General features: G+C 37.9%; 1 protein-coding gene across 4 annotated transcripts in view; it reads left to right on the forward strand.

Moving 5' to 3' along the window:
* LOC111511884 (aminopeptidase N) overlaps window positions 1-13550 on the forward strand; it is a 37694-nt gene that overhangs the window by 6210 nt on the left and 17934 nt on the right. For 3 of the 4 annotated variants that reach the window (XM_074183118.1, XM_074183117.1, XM_074183119.1), the window contains exons 2-4: window positions 3398-3556; window positions 9700-10142; window positions 13018-13183. In XM_074183118.1, the coding sequence (XP_074039219.1) occupies window positions 3401-3556; window positions 9700-10142; window positions 13018-13183 (765 nt within the window). In that variant the 5' untranslated portion in view covers window positions 3398-3400. Of the gene's footprint in view, window positions 1-2415; window positions 2437-3397; window positions 3557-9699; window positions 10143-13017; window positions 13184-13550 lie in introns of those variants that run through there. The other variant, XM_074183120.1, reaches the window with a different exon arrangement.

The raw sequence follows: 13550 nt of genomic DNA on the forward strand, positions 1-13550 counted from the left end.
AACCTCAAACCGCTCTTCGTTGAATCAAATGTACCAAGTCAAAGTCTATACAGGGCGTAACTGAATAAGTGTAAAACATTTAAGGAGGTGATTCCCCATCGAAAAAAAAGGATCTTTCATATAAAGAAACTTCATTGGAGCATCCCTTGTTAAGATACAACCTCTTAAAGGGGGTATATCAAATTTGTATAACAATTTTTTTCACAAGCACTGAAAAAGTTACGAAATTGAAATTAACCTGACGTTTTGTACTACCAAAAAGACACTTAGCCAGAAATTTATTTGCTTTACCCCATGGTTGTAAGGGGTGGAAAACGCAACCCCTAAAATTGATTTCCAATGTAACTTTTTGTCTTATTATTTGTTTACCATTAAAAATGTATTTGCGATAACCTGTTTCATTCTAAACAAAAAATGCCTCTTGGGTTTTTTGCCCAAAATAAACCAATTCTCAGCAAAAAATTATTTTACGAACAACTACAGAGATACATCATCATAAATGCGAATTGAATTAATTGTTATTTTGTAGTTAGTACCTGGATTAAACGATTAAAAGGTAATAAACAAAACTAATTTATTAATAACAAAACACACAACATGTAGAAATCATAGTAAATGTTCAATATGTCTACCTTCAGACATTACGCATGCGTCTAGACGTCGGCGCATTGAGCCACGTATTCGCTCAAATATTCCTGGAGTCTCTCTGATTACCCTACACGCATCGATGATGCGGTTTCTTAAGTCCTCTACATCACGAACAGGAATACGATAAACCAAATGCTGTAAATGTCCCAAATAGAGAAATCGAGAGGATTGAGATCCGGGGATCGAGCGGGCCAGTTATGTGGTCCTCCTCGACCTATCCACTGATTTGCCTATGTTTCAGTTAAATGCTGACGTGCTAATTGACTAAAATGGGCGGGAGCCCCAACATGCATAAAAAACATATCCCTTCTGACGCCCAAAGGAACTTCCTCCAGCAGTACTGGATGCACTTCTCTTAAAAATTGAACGAATGCCTCACCATTTAATCGACGAGGTAGAAAATGAGGCCCAGTTGAATCATTCCCAATAACTCCGAACCACACGTTGAGAGAAAACTGTTCTTGATGGTTAGTTTCGACAATAACGTGAGGGTTTTCATCAGACCATATGTGGTAATTATGAAAATTAATAATCTTGTCCCGCGAAAAACTACATTCGTCTGTGAATTCTATCGTCTTCAGAAAGTCACAATTTCTTCTAATCATTTCCAGCATCCAATTGCAAAATTCAAGACGGTTCGGAAAGTCTCGCGATAACAGTGCCTGTACTCGTTGCAGATGGTAAGGGTATAACAGTTGTTCCTTAAAAATTCGAAATACCGTCATATGATCAACATTTAGCTGGAAAGCAATCTTTCTAGTATTGGTAGTCGGTTGCTCTTCAATCAAATTAAGTACTGCTTCCTCAAGCTGTGGTGTTCGTACTTCTCGACGGCGACCACAATCCTGCGTTCTTTTGTCGAATGAACCATATTCTCGTAATCGTTGATGAAGTCAAGCAAATATTTTATGTGAAGGATGCTGCCGTTGAGGATACATTTCAGCATATATTCTAGAAGCTTCTAACCCATTTCCCTGCGACAGACCGTAAACGTAATGCATATCAGCCATTTCCTCATTTGTGTATGCCATTTTAATAACAAGTGAATTATTAAAGTAACAAATTAAGAACAGAACAACACACAATTAGTATTAATTCAATTTCGAAAATTCACAAACTGACAGCGTCATACCAATTTAATTGTCACTATCGCTAATAGCGACCTACTAGATAGATTAGTTTCGTATTTTCGCATTTATGACGATGTATCTATGTAGTTGTTTGCTGCGAACTGGTTTATTTTGGGCAAAAAAACCAAGAGACATTTTTTTGTTTAGAATGAAACAGGCTATCGGAAATATATTTTTAAATGGTAAACAAATAATAAGACAAAAAGTTACATTGGAAATAAATTTTAGGGGTTGCGTTTTCCACCCCTTACAACCATGGGGTAAACCAAATAAATTTCTGGCTAAGTGTCTTTTTGGTAGTACAAAACGTCAGGTTAATTTCAATATTGTAACTTTTTTAGTGCTTGTGAAAAAAAATTGTTATACAAATTTTATGTACCTCTTTAAGGGGCTGTATCTTAACAAGGGATGCTCCAATGAAGTTTCTTCATATGAAAGATCCTATCTTTTTTTCGATGAGGAATCACCTCCTTAAATGTTCAACACTTATTTAGTTACACCCTGTATACAAGAGAGACAAATCTTCAACCGTTCTTGGATGTTCCAGACTATCAAGGTTGCAAGTGATGTTTGAGTCTCCAATCAGGCGGATGGCTCTTTTTTGGATGTAATCCAGCAGCTTCAGGGTATACTTAGGGGCAGTGCTCTATTGATTGAGGTGAGCACTTCTGTCCAGCCTCGGGATTGGTTTTTGTTTTTGTGGTTTCTGTTTTTGTGATTGTTTCATTCATGTTAGTTCCCATGAGTAGCTGGGGAAGAGTTGGTCACTCTGGCAGAGCCCCGCATTACCAGAGGAAGGCTGATAACTATGAGGTTTCGCCCGGTTCTCTAAGGGGATCGTTCTTGACCGCATATTACCCTGCGGCCATTCAGCTATCGGCACGATTCCTCACACCTTAGCTTGGGTAGGCTGGTTCACAGTAGCGTGTTTTGCAAAGTCTTTTGGGGAGTTTTAGTTCCCCTCACCCTACTTATCTCTGCCACTGACCAGGAGTCCGGCGACCCCGTCCGTAAGGTCACATTGGCTTCCCGGGCAGGGCCTCCAGTCCCCTGGCCGTTCACCTATCCGCCACTGGGTGACGCGCCTGATAGGTAGCCCATCCCACGGGGTCCTGGAATCCAAATGGAATAACAAGAGAAGTGTGCTGTCGTCAGCAAAGCAATATATTGGATTTTTGGTTTATTCCAATGAGTCCAATAAAAAGAGGGTGGGAGACAATACGGGTCCCTGGGGAACACCAGCGTTGATGGTGAAAGTATTCTATTTTAAACTGTATAATTTCAGTATATACTTATTCAATTTCACGGAAATAAGCCCTATTTGAATCAGTGTCGGATATAATTCAATGTCCATTGTAGTACTAGCTGGGAAAGCAGTTGTGCCGGTAGGGTTTTACCAGATCCTAGAAATGTTGGCAGATGTGAATGTTTTGAAATTTTGTTTCAAAATATTTAGTTTCTTAAAGCTGCATAAATCACAGTTTACATTTCCTATAACTATTACTCCTGATGAAATATAATCTTCCCGCGATTGTTTACATCGGCTTCTAATAATAACTAGACTATATTGATCGAATTGTCACTCATGTCAATTTTATAACCCTAACTGTTTATTTCAGAATATGATTCGTGTGGCATGCCTATTTCTGGTATGTCTTCTGGCTGTTGATGGATATCGGCTTCCCAAAGATGTTATCCCTGAGCACTATAAACTAGAAATAATCTCCTACTTGGGGGAAAAAGACAATTTCAATTTTGATGGCAAAGTATGGATTCGGGTGAGTATCTCAATGACATAGTTCCAACGTTCATCCCAACTGAACTAAAGCTAAGTTTATGAAAGAATTCATGTTGGAATATGAAAACTAACCTCTGGGGAACCCCTGACAATACATCTAGGCTAGATGAATACGAGATCCATTTACCAAAATCCTTCGGCATCATCTTATGAAATAAATCCATATCAAAAATGTTGATTGAATATTGAACCCGTAATACCTTAATTTTGCACAAAGTAATTCCTGACTTATCGTGTCAAATGCTTTGTAGAAGTCGAGTAATACCAAACCATTTGATATATTTGCCTCATTTGCAGATAGTTACAGCTGCCAGAGCTGTTTCATTACCTCTACCAGGTCTGAAGTCTTATTGACACTCGTGAAGTAAATTATTCGATGCCGAGTACTCATAGATTTGGTAGTCATAGTGATTAGCAAGAACTTCATTACATATTTTTTCTAGAGAATAAGTAAATTGTTCGAAGTATGGACGTGTCATCCGCAAACAATGTGAAATCTATGGATGGGTTCGCTCTAACGATATCATATGTCATTTATATATATTAGTAACAATATTGGGCCCACTACTGACCCTTGAGGAACACCTACACTGATGTAAAGATGGTCCGGATTGCAAGTGGTCACCGTTTTCTCAGTTAACTTTGGAAGACGAACGTATTGGTGAAGTGCGTGTAGATAAGATTTTTGCCATTCCAGGGCAAGCCCTGAAACATCGAGGTATTGAGGTGTTCAACTGACTTGGCACATTTGATTTTACCAAGAGCGGTACATATTAGAAATACGCCTTAAGGATTTTCCTGAAGCGTGTGTGTGTTCTGTCCTCAAAGAAAACACTGCTTGTAGATTTGTTTTCTTGGAATCCATGCTGGTTGTCGATTTTAATGAATGATTTAGCTGCAAGTGGGAATTCAGTCACACTAAATAGGCATATCCAAATATTTTTGAAAATATGTAAGGAACAGTTATGTGACGATAATTACTAACCTGTTGTGGATCACCTCCCTATTTCGAGATTAACCAATGGATTTACAGAATGGTTTTTCCGTTTCCTCTGAAGTTTGAATGGAATAATTATGTCTTGAGGAAATTGCGTCCACCTTGTGTATTCCATTATGAATAGGTCACGGTCACCAAATTGAATTTCATTGCCATTTGCTAATTTTAGTCATGTCAGGTATATAATATTGAAAAATTTGCCAGTTCTCATTGACAGCGATTTAATGAATATTCAACTCATAAAAATCGACGAATGAAGTAGGACTGAAGGCGACCGATACATTTTATTCTCGCTTTTTGAATGATCATGGCTTAACTCAAGTTCAAATCTTTGTGTGAACTTTTTTATTTCACAACTGTTAATCGATGGTTTAAACACACTAGAACTCTGCAGAGCAATTCGATTATCATTTTTGAAGAGTAAAGAAGATAGGAATATAAAATAAATACCTATGTGGTCTCTGAACTGGACACTGTTAAAAAAAGTAATATTTTAACGAAACTGCGTGTGTTTGTACTCTTGTTTTGAGAAACAGGATAATACAGAATATTCGGGATCCATCCACTGATTAGCACAAGGCTCATAGAAGAATTATCTCATGAATTGATTGACGGTTTGAAAAATATCATATCAGTTATTTCAATCTTATATTGAGGCGGATTTTCATCAAACGAACTCGCTTGCGACTAGTTTCGTTTTCAAGAACAGAAACAAAAGGAGAAGGCGAAAAACTAAGATACTGGAAGAGAGTGGAACTGAGATCATCGTTTCGTAATTTTCTAAGAATGTCCAATCACGAATTTGGGAAATTGTTGACCAAAAATTTTCAAACAGCGTTTCCATCTAGCGAACTCTTTTTACAATAACACAGATAAAACACCGAAACTTTTCAGTGTTGACAAAAACAGTCGCCTGGGATACAGAGTCTTCAAAATGTTTCTTATTTTGTCAACTCAAGTTTTTGTTATGTCGAAATCGACACCGTTTGGTTTGGTGAACAACATAAGATCTCAGAAACTGCCTCAAGATTTGTATCTGCATATTCTATGATCTGCATATTCATTAGTGATGCTTTCAGTGAATATTTATATAGTTTTCAATAGCTTCCATTAACGGATTTATCGGATAACTGACTCGATGAATAATTATACTAAGTTCAGGTAAAAATTAATTGAAAATTTAAACATAATGACAAAAATTTTTTACCAACTCGTCAAATGGAATATAATAAACCAAATACCAAAACTTACACGTTAGAAAAAAGATTTAACAGAAGGAAATAATTCAATTATATTTAGTCATTCAGTAAATTTCCAGTATTTTCAGATCTAAACACTTCAAAATATCAAGTTTCGAACTCTTTCGAATGTAATACTTCATAGTCGTGGTGGAGCTCATTCCCCTTTGTCAAAAGATGATTTGCAAATGTGAAATTAGTCTTTACATCCAAAAGACTACTCCTATGTTCTTTTATGCTGTGGAAAAAGGTTCTCCCCGTTTGACCAACACAAAATTTTAAACAATTCAACTTATTTTCCGACACTAAAGTTTTGTCTTCATCGTTTCAAATTATTATAAATCCGGCAAGCCACTCCTTTTTTTGTCAAAAAAACGAGCGGTGTTATTGGTGGGCTCACCAAAGAATGTCAACGTCCTTTGACCCTCTATTGTTGTTTCTAGCAGTGAGATAGACCTGGCGAATGGCTTATTTTCGCAGTTTTTTGGAAAGAACGGAGGTACGGTTTTTGGCATAAACCATACAAAAGCGTATCCCAGCATCCATCGGTTTATAAATATATTACATTGTAGCTTGAAACAAATTGCAATGAGTAGTACACTCTATATAAGAAAATTGGCAACTGCTACGGTAGTGAGTTGTACAAGTGCCCATTGAATACATCAAAAAAGCTCAAATTCCACCTGTAAAGATTAGGTTGATGGAAATAGAGAATGAAGACTGCTTTGATCGGCCTTCTTCGGCCACCCAACTTGAGTTTTTCAGAATTTTTTGTGGGGACTTAGAAACAAAATGTACTGAATCATTGGAAAAATTACGAAGACGTATCTATTTCGTCTTGTTCTTCTAATTACCCACATCTCAGTATGCATTATTTCATATCATGATTACAAGTGGTCGTTGATAATGAAACTTCATTTTATCCATTTACTATTGCACAGCATTTTGTCAAACAAGTTCAAGTCGTCTATACTTTATGTTGCTGATAATTAATTATCAATAAGTAATCCCTGAAAACATATTGATATGGTCAAGCAACCGTTGAATTATGGGTGGGTATCCTCGCAAAAGCAGTAAAAATCAAATATATGTTTATATACATTGTGAAATTGCATTTTGATTGAAACAGTGGCATTGAGATCAATTATCGTTAACCTAATTAGTTTTGTATAAGGATAATCGTTTGCATATTATTATAATTTGATGAAATCAAGATAGATATACGGGGCAAATGGATTGATAGGTATTTCATTGATCTAAAACCAAACAACTGATATGCACATCAGTTAGATGAATTGAAAATCTACAATACACAAGAAAATACGCCACGAAGTACAAAGGTTTGAAACACATTTCTGTCTGGAGACTATACATATTAGATACTAGATGGGCCAATAAGCTCGTAGGCTAACGTACAGATGGCGCTATAAGTATTAAATATATTTGATTTTTTGTTAACGCTAACCTTTAAAAGTTACGTGTACAAATTTCACAGCTGTTGGACTAATAGTTTGTGGGATAGAACATTTTCAGTGAAGCAACTTTTGTTAGTTTGAAGTTACTTCTGCGAAATATTCTTTTCTGTCTAGAACATCTCTGCTGCTGTTGGGAGCGAGTGCTACCTATATTATACTTTATAGTCGAATAAACTAACGAAGAGTAAAATTCCATCTTCACCAAGACAACTATATTTAGCATACTACAGATAGTGTTGATACATGCTTCCCATTTGAGGTTATCATCAATTACTGCTTCAAGGAATTTGTAACTTTGGTTATCAATTAGGCTCTTTCATCACTTCTTGTACCAACCCAGGTCCAAAATTTGCCCATCGACCATTATAAGCAAGATTAACTGAAGAAGCTAATTTGACCTTATCAATAAGAAACAAAGTTTCTCTTCGTGAGAAAAACCGCGAGAACTATGTCTGCTGTGAAAATGTCTGGCATTTCATAGCCGTCAAGAACAGCAGAGCTGTGTCTGCTGTGAAAATGTCTGGCACTTTACAGCCGTCAAGAGCAGCAGAGCTATGTCTGCTGTGAAAATGTCTGCCACTTTGTAGCCGTTAAGAACAGCAGAGCTATGTCTGCTGTGAAAATGTCTGTCATTTCATAGCCGTCAAGAACAGCAGAGCTATGTCTGCTGTGAAAATGTCTGCCATTTTGTAGCCGTTAAGAACAGCAGAGCTATGTCTGTTGTGAAAATGTTTGGCATTTCATAGCCGTCAAGAACAGCAGAGCTATGTCTGCTTTGAAAATGTCTGGCATTTTATAGCCGTCAAGAACAGCAGACCTATGTCTGCTGTGAAAATGTCTGGCATTTTATAGCCGTCAAGAACAGCAGGTCTATGTCTGTTGTGAAAATGTCTCGCATTTTATAGCCCTCAAGAACAGCAGAGCTATGTTCGCTGTGAAAATTTCTGCCATTTTATAGCCGTCAAGAACAGCAGAGCTATGTCTGCTGTGAAAATGTCTGGCATTTTATAGCCTTCAAGAACAGCAGACCTATGTATGTTGTGGAAATGTCTGCCATTTTATAGCCCTCAAGAACAGCAGAGCTATGTTCGCTGTGAAAATTTCTGGCATTTTATAGCCGTCAAGAACAGCAGAGCTATGTCTGCTGTGAAAATGTCTGCCATTTTGTAGCCGTTAAGAACAGCAGAGCTATGTCTGTTGTGAAAATGTTTGGCATTTCATAGCCGTCAAGAACAGCAGAGCTATGTCTGCTTTGAAAATGTCTGGCATTTTATAGCCGTCAAGAACAGCAGACCTATGTCTGCTGTGAAAATGTCTGGCATTTTATAGCCGTCAAGAACAGCAGGTCTATGTCTGTTGTGAAAATGTCTCGCATTTTATAGCCCTCAAGAACAGCAGAGCTATGTTCGCTGTGAAAATTTCTGCCATTTTATAGCCGTCAAGAACAGCAGAGCTATGTCTGCTGTGAAAATGTCTGGCATTTTATAGCCTTCAAGAACAGCAGACCTATGTATGTTGTGGAAATGTCTGCCATTTTATAGCCCTCAAGAACAGCAGAGCTATGTTCGCTGTGAAAATTTCTGGCATTTTATAGCCGTCAAGAACAGCAGAGCTATGTCTGCTGTGAAAATGTCTGGTATTTTATAGCCGTCAAGAACAGCAGACCTATGTCTGTTGTGAAAATGTCTGCCATTTTATAGCCCTCAAGAACAGCAGATCTATGTTCGCTGTGAAAATTTCTGGCATTTTGTAGTCGACAAGAACTGCAGACCTATGTCTGTTGTGAAAATGTCTGGCATTTTATAGCCCTCAAGAACAGCAGAGGTATGTTCGCTGTGAAAATTTCTGGCATTTTATAGCCGTCAAGAACGGCAGAGCTATGTCTGTCGTGAAAATGCCTGGCATTTTGTAGTCGTCATGAACAGCAGAGCTATGTCTGCTGTGAAAATGTCTGGCATTTCATAGCCGTCAAGAATAGCAGAGCTGTGTCTGCTGTGAAAATGTCTGGCACTTTACAGCCGTCAAGAGCAGCAGAGCTATGTCTGCTGTGAAAATGTCTGGCACTTTATAGCCTTTAAGAACAGCAGAGCTATGTCTGCTGTGAAAATGTCTGTCATTTTATAGCCGTCAAGAACAGCAGAGCCATGTCTGCTGTGAAAATATCTGGCATTTTGTGGTCGTCAAGAACAGCAGAGCTATGTATGCTGTGAAAATGTTTGGTATTTTATAGTCGTCAAGAAAAGGCTATTTTGCTCTTATAGATTCCCATATTAGATACGGAATTGCCTTTTGAGAAGTTTGCTCCAGAGGTTTATTTCAAATTTTTGTTTTTCAAAAAATGGCTGTCCGATACATATGCAAAGCTGCTTGCCCACGTTTGATTTTACCAGAACTAATTATGATTTTTTTGCAGGCCATATGTGTTCACCCATCACAAAACATAACCCTACACTCCAAGGATCTCGAAATAAAAGACGGGGGGGTCACCTTGAAAGACACATCCACCAACGATTCCAAAGCAGTGAAAATATCCCAAGTAGAATTCGAAAAGGACAACGACTTCCTCATAATCCACTTGAACGAGCTGCTGAAGAAAAACCACAAATACGAAATTTTCATCTCGTTCCGCGGAAAATCAGACGATGGTCTGGCAGGATTTTACCGAAGCAGTTATTACGATAAGAAAAAGCATGAGAAGGTATGGCTGGGTGTTACCCAGTTCGAGGCTATCAGTGCCAGGATGGCCTTCCCTTGCTTTGATGAACCTGAAATGAAGGCAACTTTCGATATTAGCATCGGCAGGAAGGATGGATACAAGGCGATTAGCAACATGCCTTTGATCATTACTGAACCACTGTGAGTTTTGAGTTTGTCACAATACGATTACGAGAAAATTTAGGTAATGCTACTAACAGTTTCCTTTATTTTTTTTTTATGAAGGCCACTGTTGTTTGCTCTGGTATAGTTACTCAAGTATCATTCACTTCACATTTCTAGAGCTTCCACGATCCTATGATGAGCGTTCTGATTACTTTCCAGAAAGTTATGTAGTCAGTATTTACAGTAATTGACTTTGGAGTACCGGAACTAGTGGCTGTTTTCTCTATTGTTCAGGCTTTCGTGGATAGTGGATGCTTTGGAGTTTTTCTTGTGGAATCAGGCCAAATTTGCCCATGAGTGAATACTCAAGTTGGTTCCCCAGTTTGTTCACCTATTCATTCAATTTTTCGTTTACGTCTTCAGTGACCTCTTTCATTTCTTCCATGACGTTGGTTTTTTCCAACTCGTCTTCAACCTTGTTCGATTGATGACCTATTTATTTGGTATGAATTCATATTGAATATGTAGTCCGTACTTACAGTAATTGACTTTGGAGTACCGGAACTAGTGGCTGTTTTCTCTATTGTTCAGGCTTTCGTGGATAGTGGATGCTTTGGAGTTTTTCTTGTGGAATCAGGCCAAATTTGCCCATGAGTGAATACTCAAGTTGGTTCCCCAGTTTGTTCACCTATTCATTCAATTTTTCGTTTACGTCTTCAGTGACCTCTTTCATTTCTTCCATGACGTTGGTTTTTTCCAACTCGTCTTCAACCTTGTTCGATTGATGACCTATTTATTTGGTATGAATTCATATTGAATATGTAGTCCGTACTTACAGTAATTGACTTTGGAGTACCGGAACTAGTGGCTGTTTTCTCTATTGTTCAGGCTTTCGTGGATAGTGGATGCTTTGGAGTTTTTCTTGTGGAATCAGGCCAAATTTGCCCATGAGTGAATACTCAAGTTGGTTCCCCAGTTTGTTCACCTATTCATTCAACTTTTCGTCTACGTCTTCAGTGACCTCTTTCATTTCTTCCATGACGTTGGTTTTTTCCAACTCATCTTCAACCTTGTTCGATTGATGACCTATTTATTTGGTATAAATTCATATTGAATATAGGATAAAGAAAATAACCTTTGTCTAATTTCTACTAAGTTTATTATTTGTTACGATCGGTTTCGGTTTATTAGACTTTCCTTTTTACTTTGCACCCGAATGTGGCCTTGGTAGATTTTTCTTATTTGACTAAACTTAGTCTTTTGTTGCTATAACTGTTTCTTCACTATCTCTTGGTGTTTTTCTTTACTTTTTCATTCCATGTGCCTGGGGTTAATTTTTTCTTTTCGATTCTTCATTTTGGTTTTTTCTTTTGATTTCTTATTCTTCTGGTTGTTTCGGCAACACCCCTTCTTTGCTTGTGGAAGAGGAAGATCAAACTGCTCTTTCTTCTCTGATTTTCTATGTAATCATTGTTCTTGTTTTTACTATACTCTTTAAATCCTTTTCAGTATCCTCTATTGACCCCAGTGTAAGGTCCCATTGCTATATCATCAATACGTGGAATACTAATAATAAATACGTAGTTTGTTTATTCGAATTCAATAACTTGAATGATGATTCAGAACACACTCGTTTTCGTTATGTAACTACTTCCAGTTAGGTAGATGTTGTTGGTTCACAGATGGATCAAAAACACCTACCGGTTCTGTCTTCAGTCGCAGACCCAGGACAGAGATATCAACCTGCCTAGGAACCTATGCGATTGTATTTCAAGCGAAAATTTACGCTAATGAATTGTGTGCGGAGAGATTTGAAGAATCCAACCTCTTGTGTGTAGTCAATAAACATATTCTCGGACTGTCAAGCGGCGTTAGACGCTCTTGGCTACCGAGCAACGTCTAAATTGGTAGCAAACTGCCAAAAACGACTCTCCTCGATAGGAAGACTTAACAGATTGTCTCTGATCTGGATTCCTGGCCATACTGGCCTGGAAGGCAATGATGGTGCAGTGGAGGGTGCTGCAAATAGCTTCATCGGACCAGAACCTGTCATTGGCATCGCTTTAGGCTTTGCCAAACAAAGATTGAACACCTGGATGGCAAGAAGACTTATGGACTTCTGGCAGAATCTTCCAGAATTGGCTCCCTCCAAGGCGTCTAATCACACCCTTCGAAGCTTGATACCAAACAGTTGTTGGACTACAGTAGGGATGAACTACGATGTCTAGCAGGCTTTCTTACTGGTCACTGTCATTTGAATCATCATATGCAGAGACTTGGACTGTCAGAAGACAGTGTGTGTCGTCTCTGTTTGGAAAATGATGGAACAGCAGAGCATATACTTCGTGCCTGCCCCGTTGGGGACCGAATCAGGTTCTTAGAGTTCGGCAGATACGTACTCTTACCATCTAACCTGAAAGACCACTCACCATCAACCATCAAACTAATCGGCTTCGTTAAGAAGCTGGGTTTACAAAACCTCAACACGTGTTTCGCTATACAATTGCTTTTTCAGGTTTTTTCATACTATGATTGAATCGGCGATGATGTGACGTCACGATAGGTACTCAGATCGATACGCTCTATGATAGTTCATTGAAAAAAGCAACAGAATGGTACTCGTGTTCAGTAATTATTGATTTTCAGCTCACAACCAAATATTGTCTATAGAATATAAAATCAATGTCTCCAAATTATATCTTTATGTCAGTGAAAGTAGTAATAAATATTGTTAAATGATACAGAAACTGTATATAGAATATGAAATTGATTTTTCAAAATCCTATCTTGTTGAAGAGAAAATAATTTATAAATGGTTAATTTCGGGTAATAAAAAACTGAAGTGAACAGTTGTATCACAAAAAGTACCCAATATTTCATACACTAATATAAACCGAATAATTATTTTCAGGAAAGAAAAAGAAGGGTGGTTCTGGGACAGATTCGATCGGTCAGTTCCGATGTCAACTTATTTAGTGGCGTACATTGTATCAGACTTTCATCATAAAAAAGCGGACACTGCCGAAAATAACAATGTCACTTTCAGAGTTTGGGCCAGGAAAGATGCTCTAAATCAGGTAAAATAAAGTCAATCAATAACAATAAATTGTACTCCCCGGCAGAATTGAGGTTTACTTGTTTCCAATATTTATAAAAGAATAGCGAGTTCATTTTACTTAGAACTATGATAGTGTTGTAAATTATCCCCTGAAAAAAAATACACCGGCCGCCGCTGGTTTTTGTCAATCGACTGTGACTCGGCCAAGGTCACGCTCGACTCTACTTGTGCTTCTAGATCGTTCTAGGTATCGCATCGCATCGATAATAGATTTACCGAGTTTCCAAGACTTCCATTGAGATATATAAGCCTAACCAACAGACAGATGAGGAAAGTCTAGTTGAAAGTGCATTACGAAGTAAGCTAGTGAGGCGATAGCCATTTGA

Source organism: Leptinotarsa decemlineata, unplaced genomic scaffold (assembly GCF_025532065.1).
Source record: "Leptinotarsa decemlineata unplaced genomic scaffold, Ldec_3_MD MMD2_tig00026330_RagTag_RagTag, whole genome shotgun sequence".
Classification (NCBI taxonomy): domain Eukaryota; kingdom Metazoa; phylum Arthropoda; class Insecta; order Coleoptera; family Chrysomelidae; genus Leptinotarsa; species Leptinotarsa decemlineata.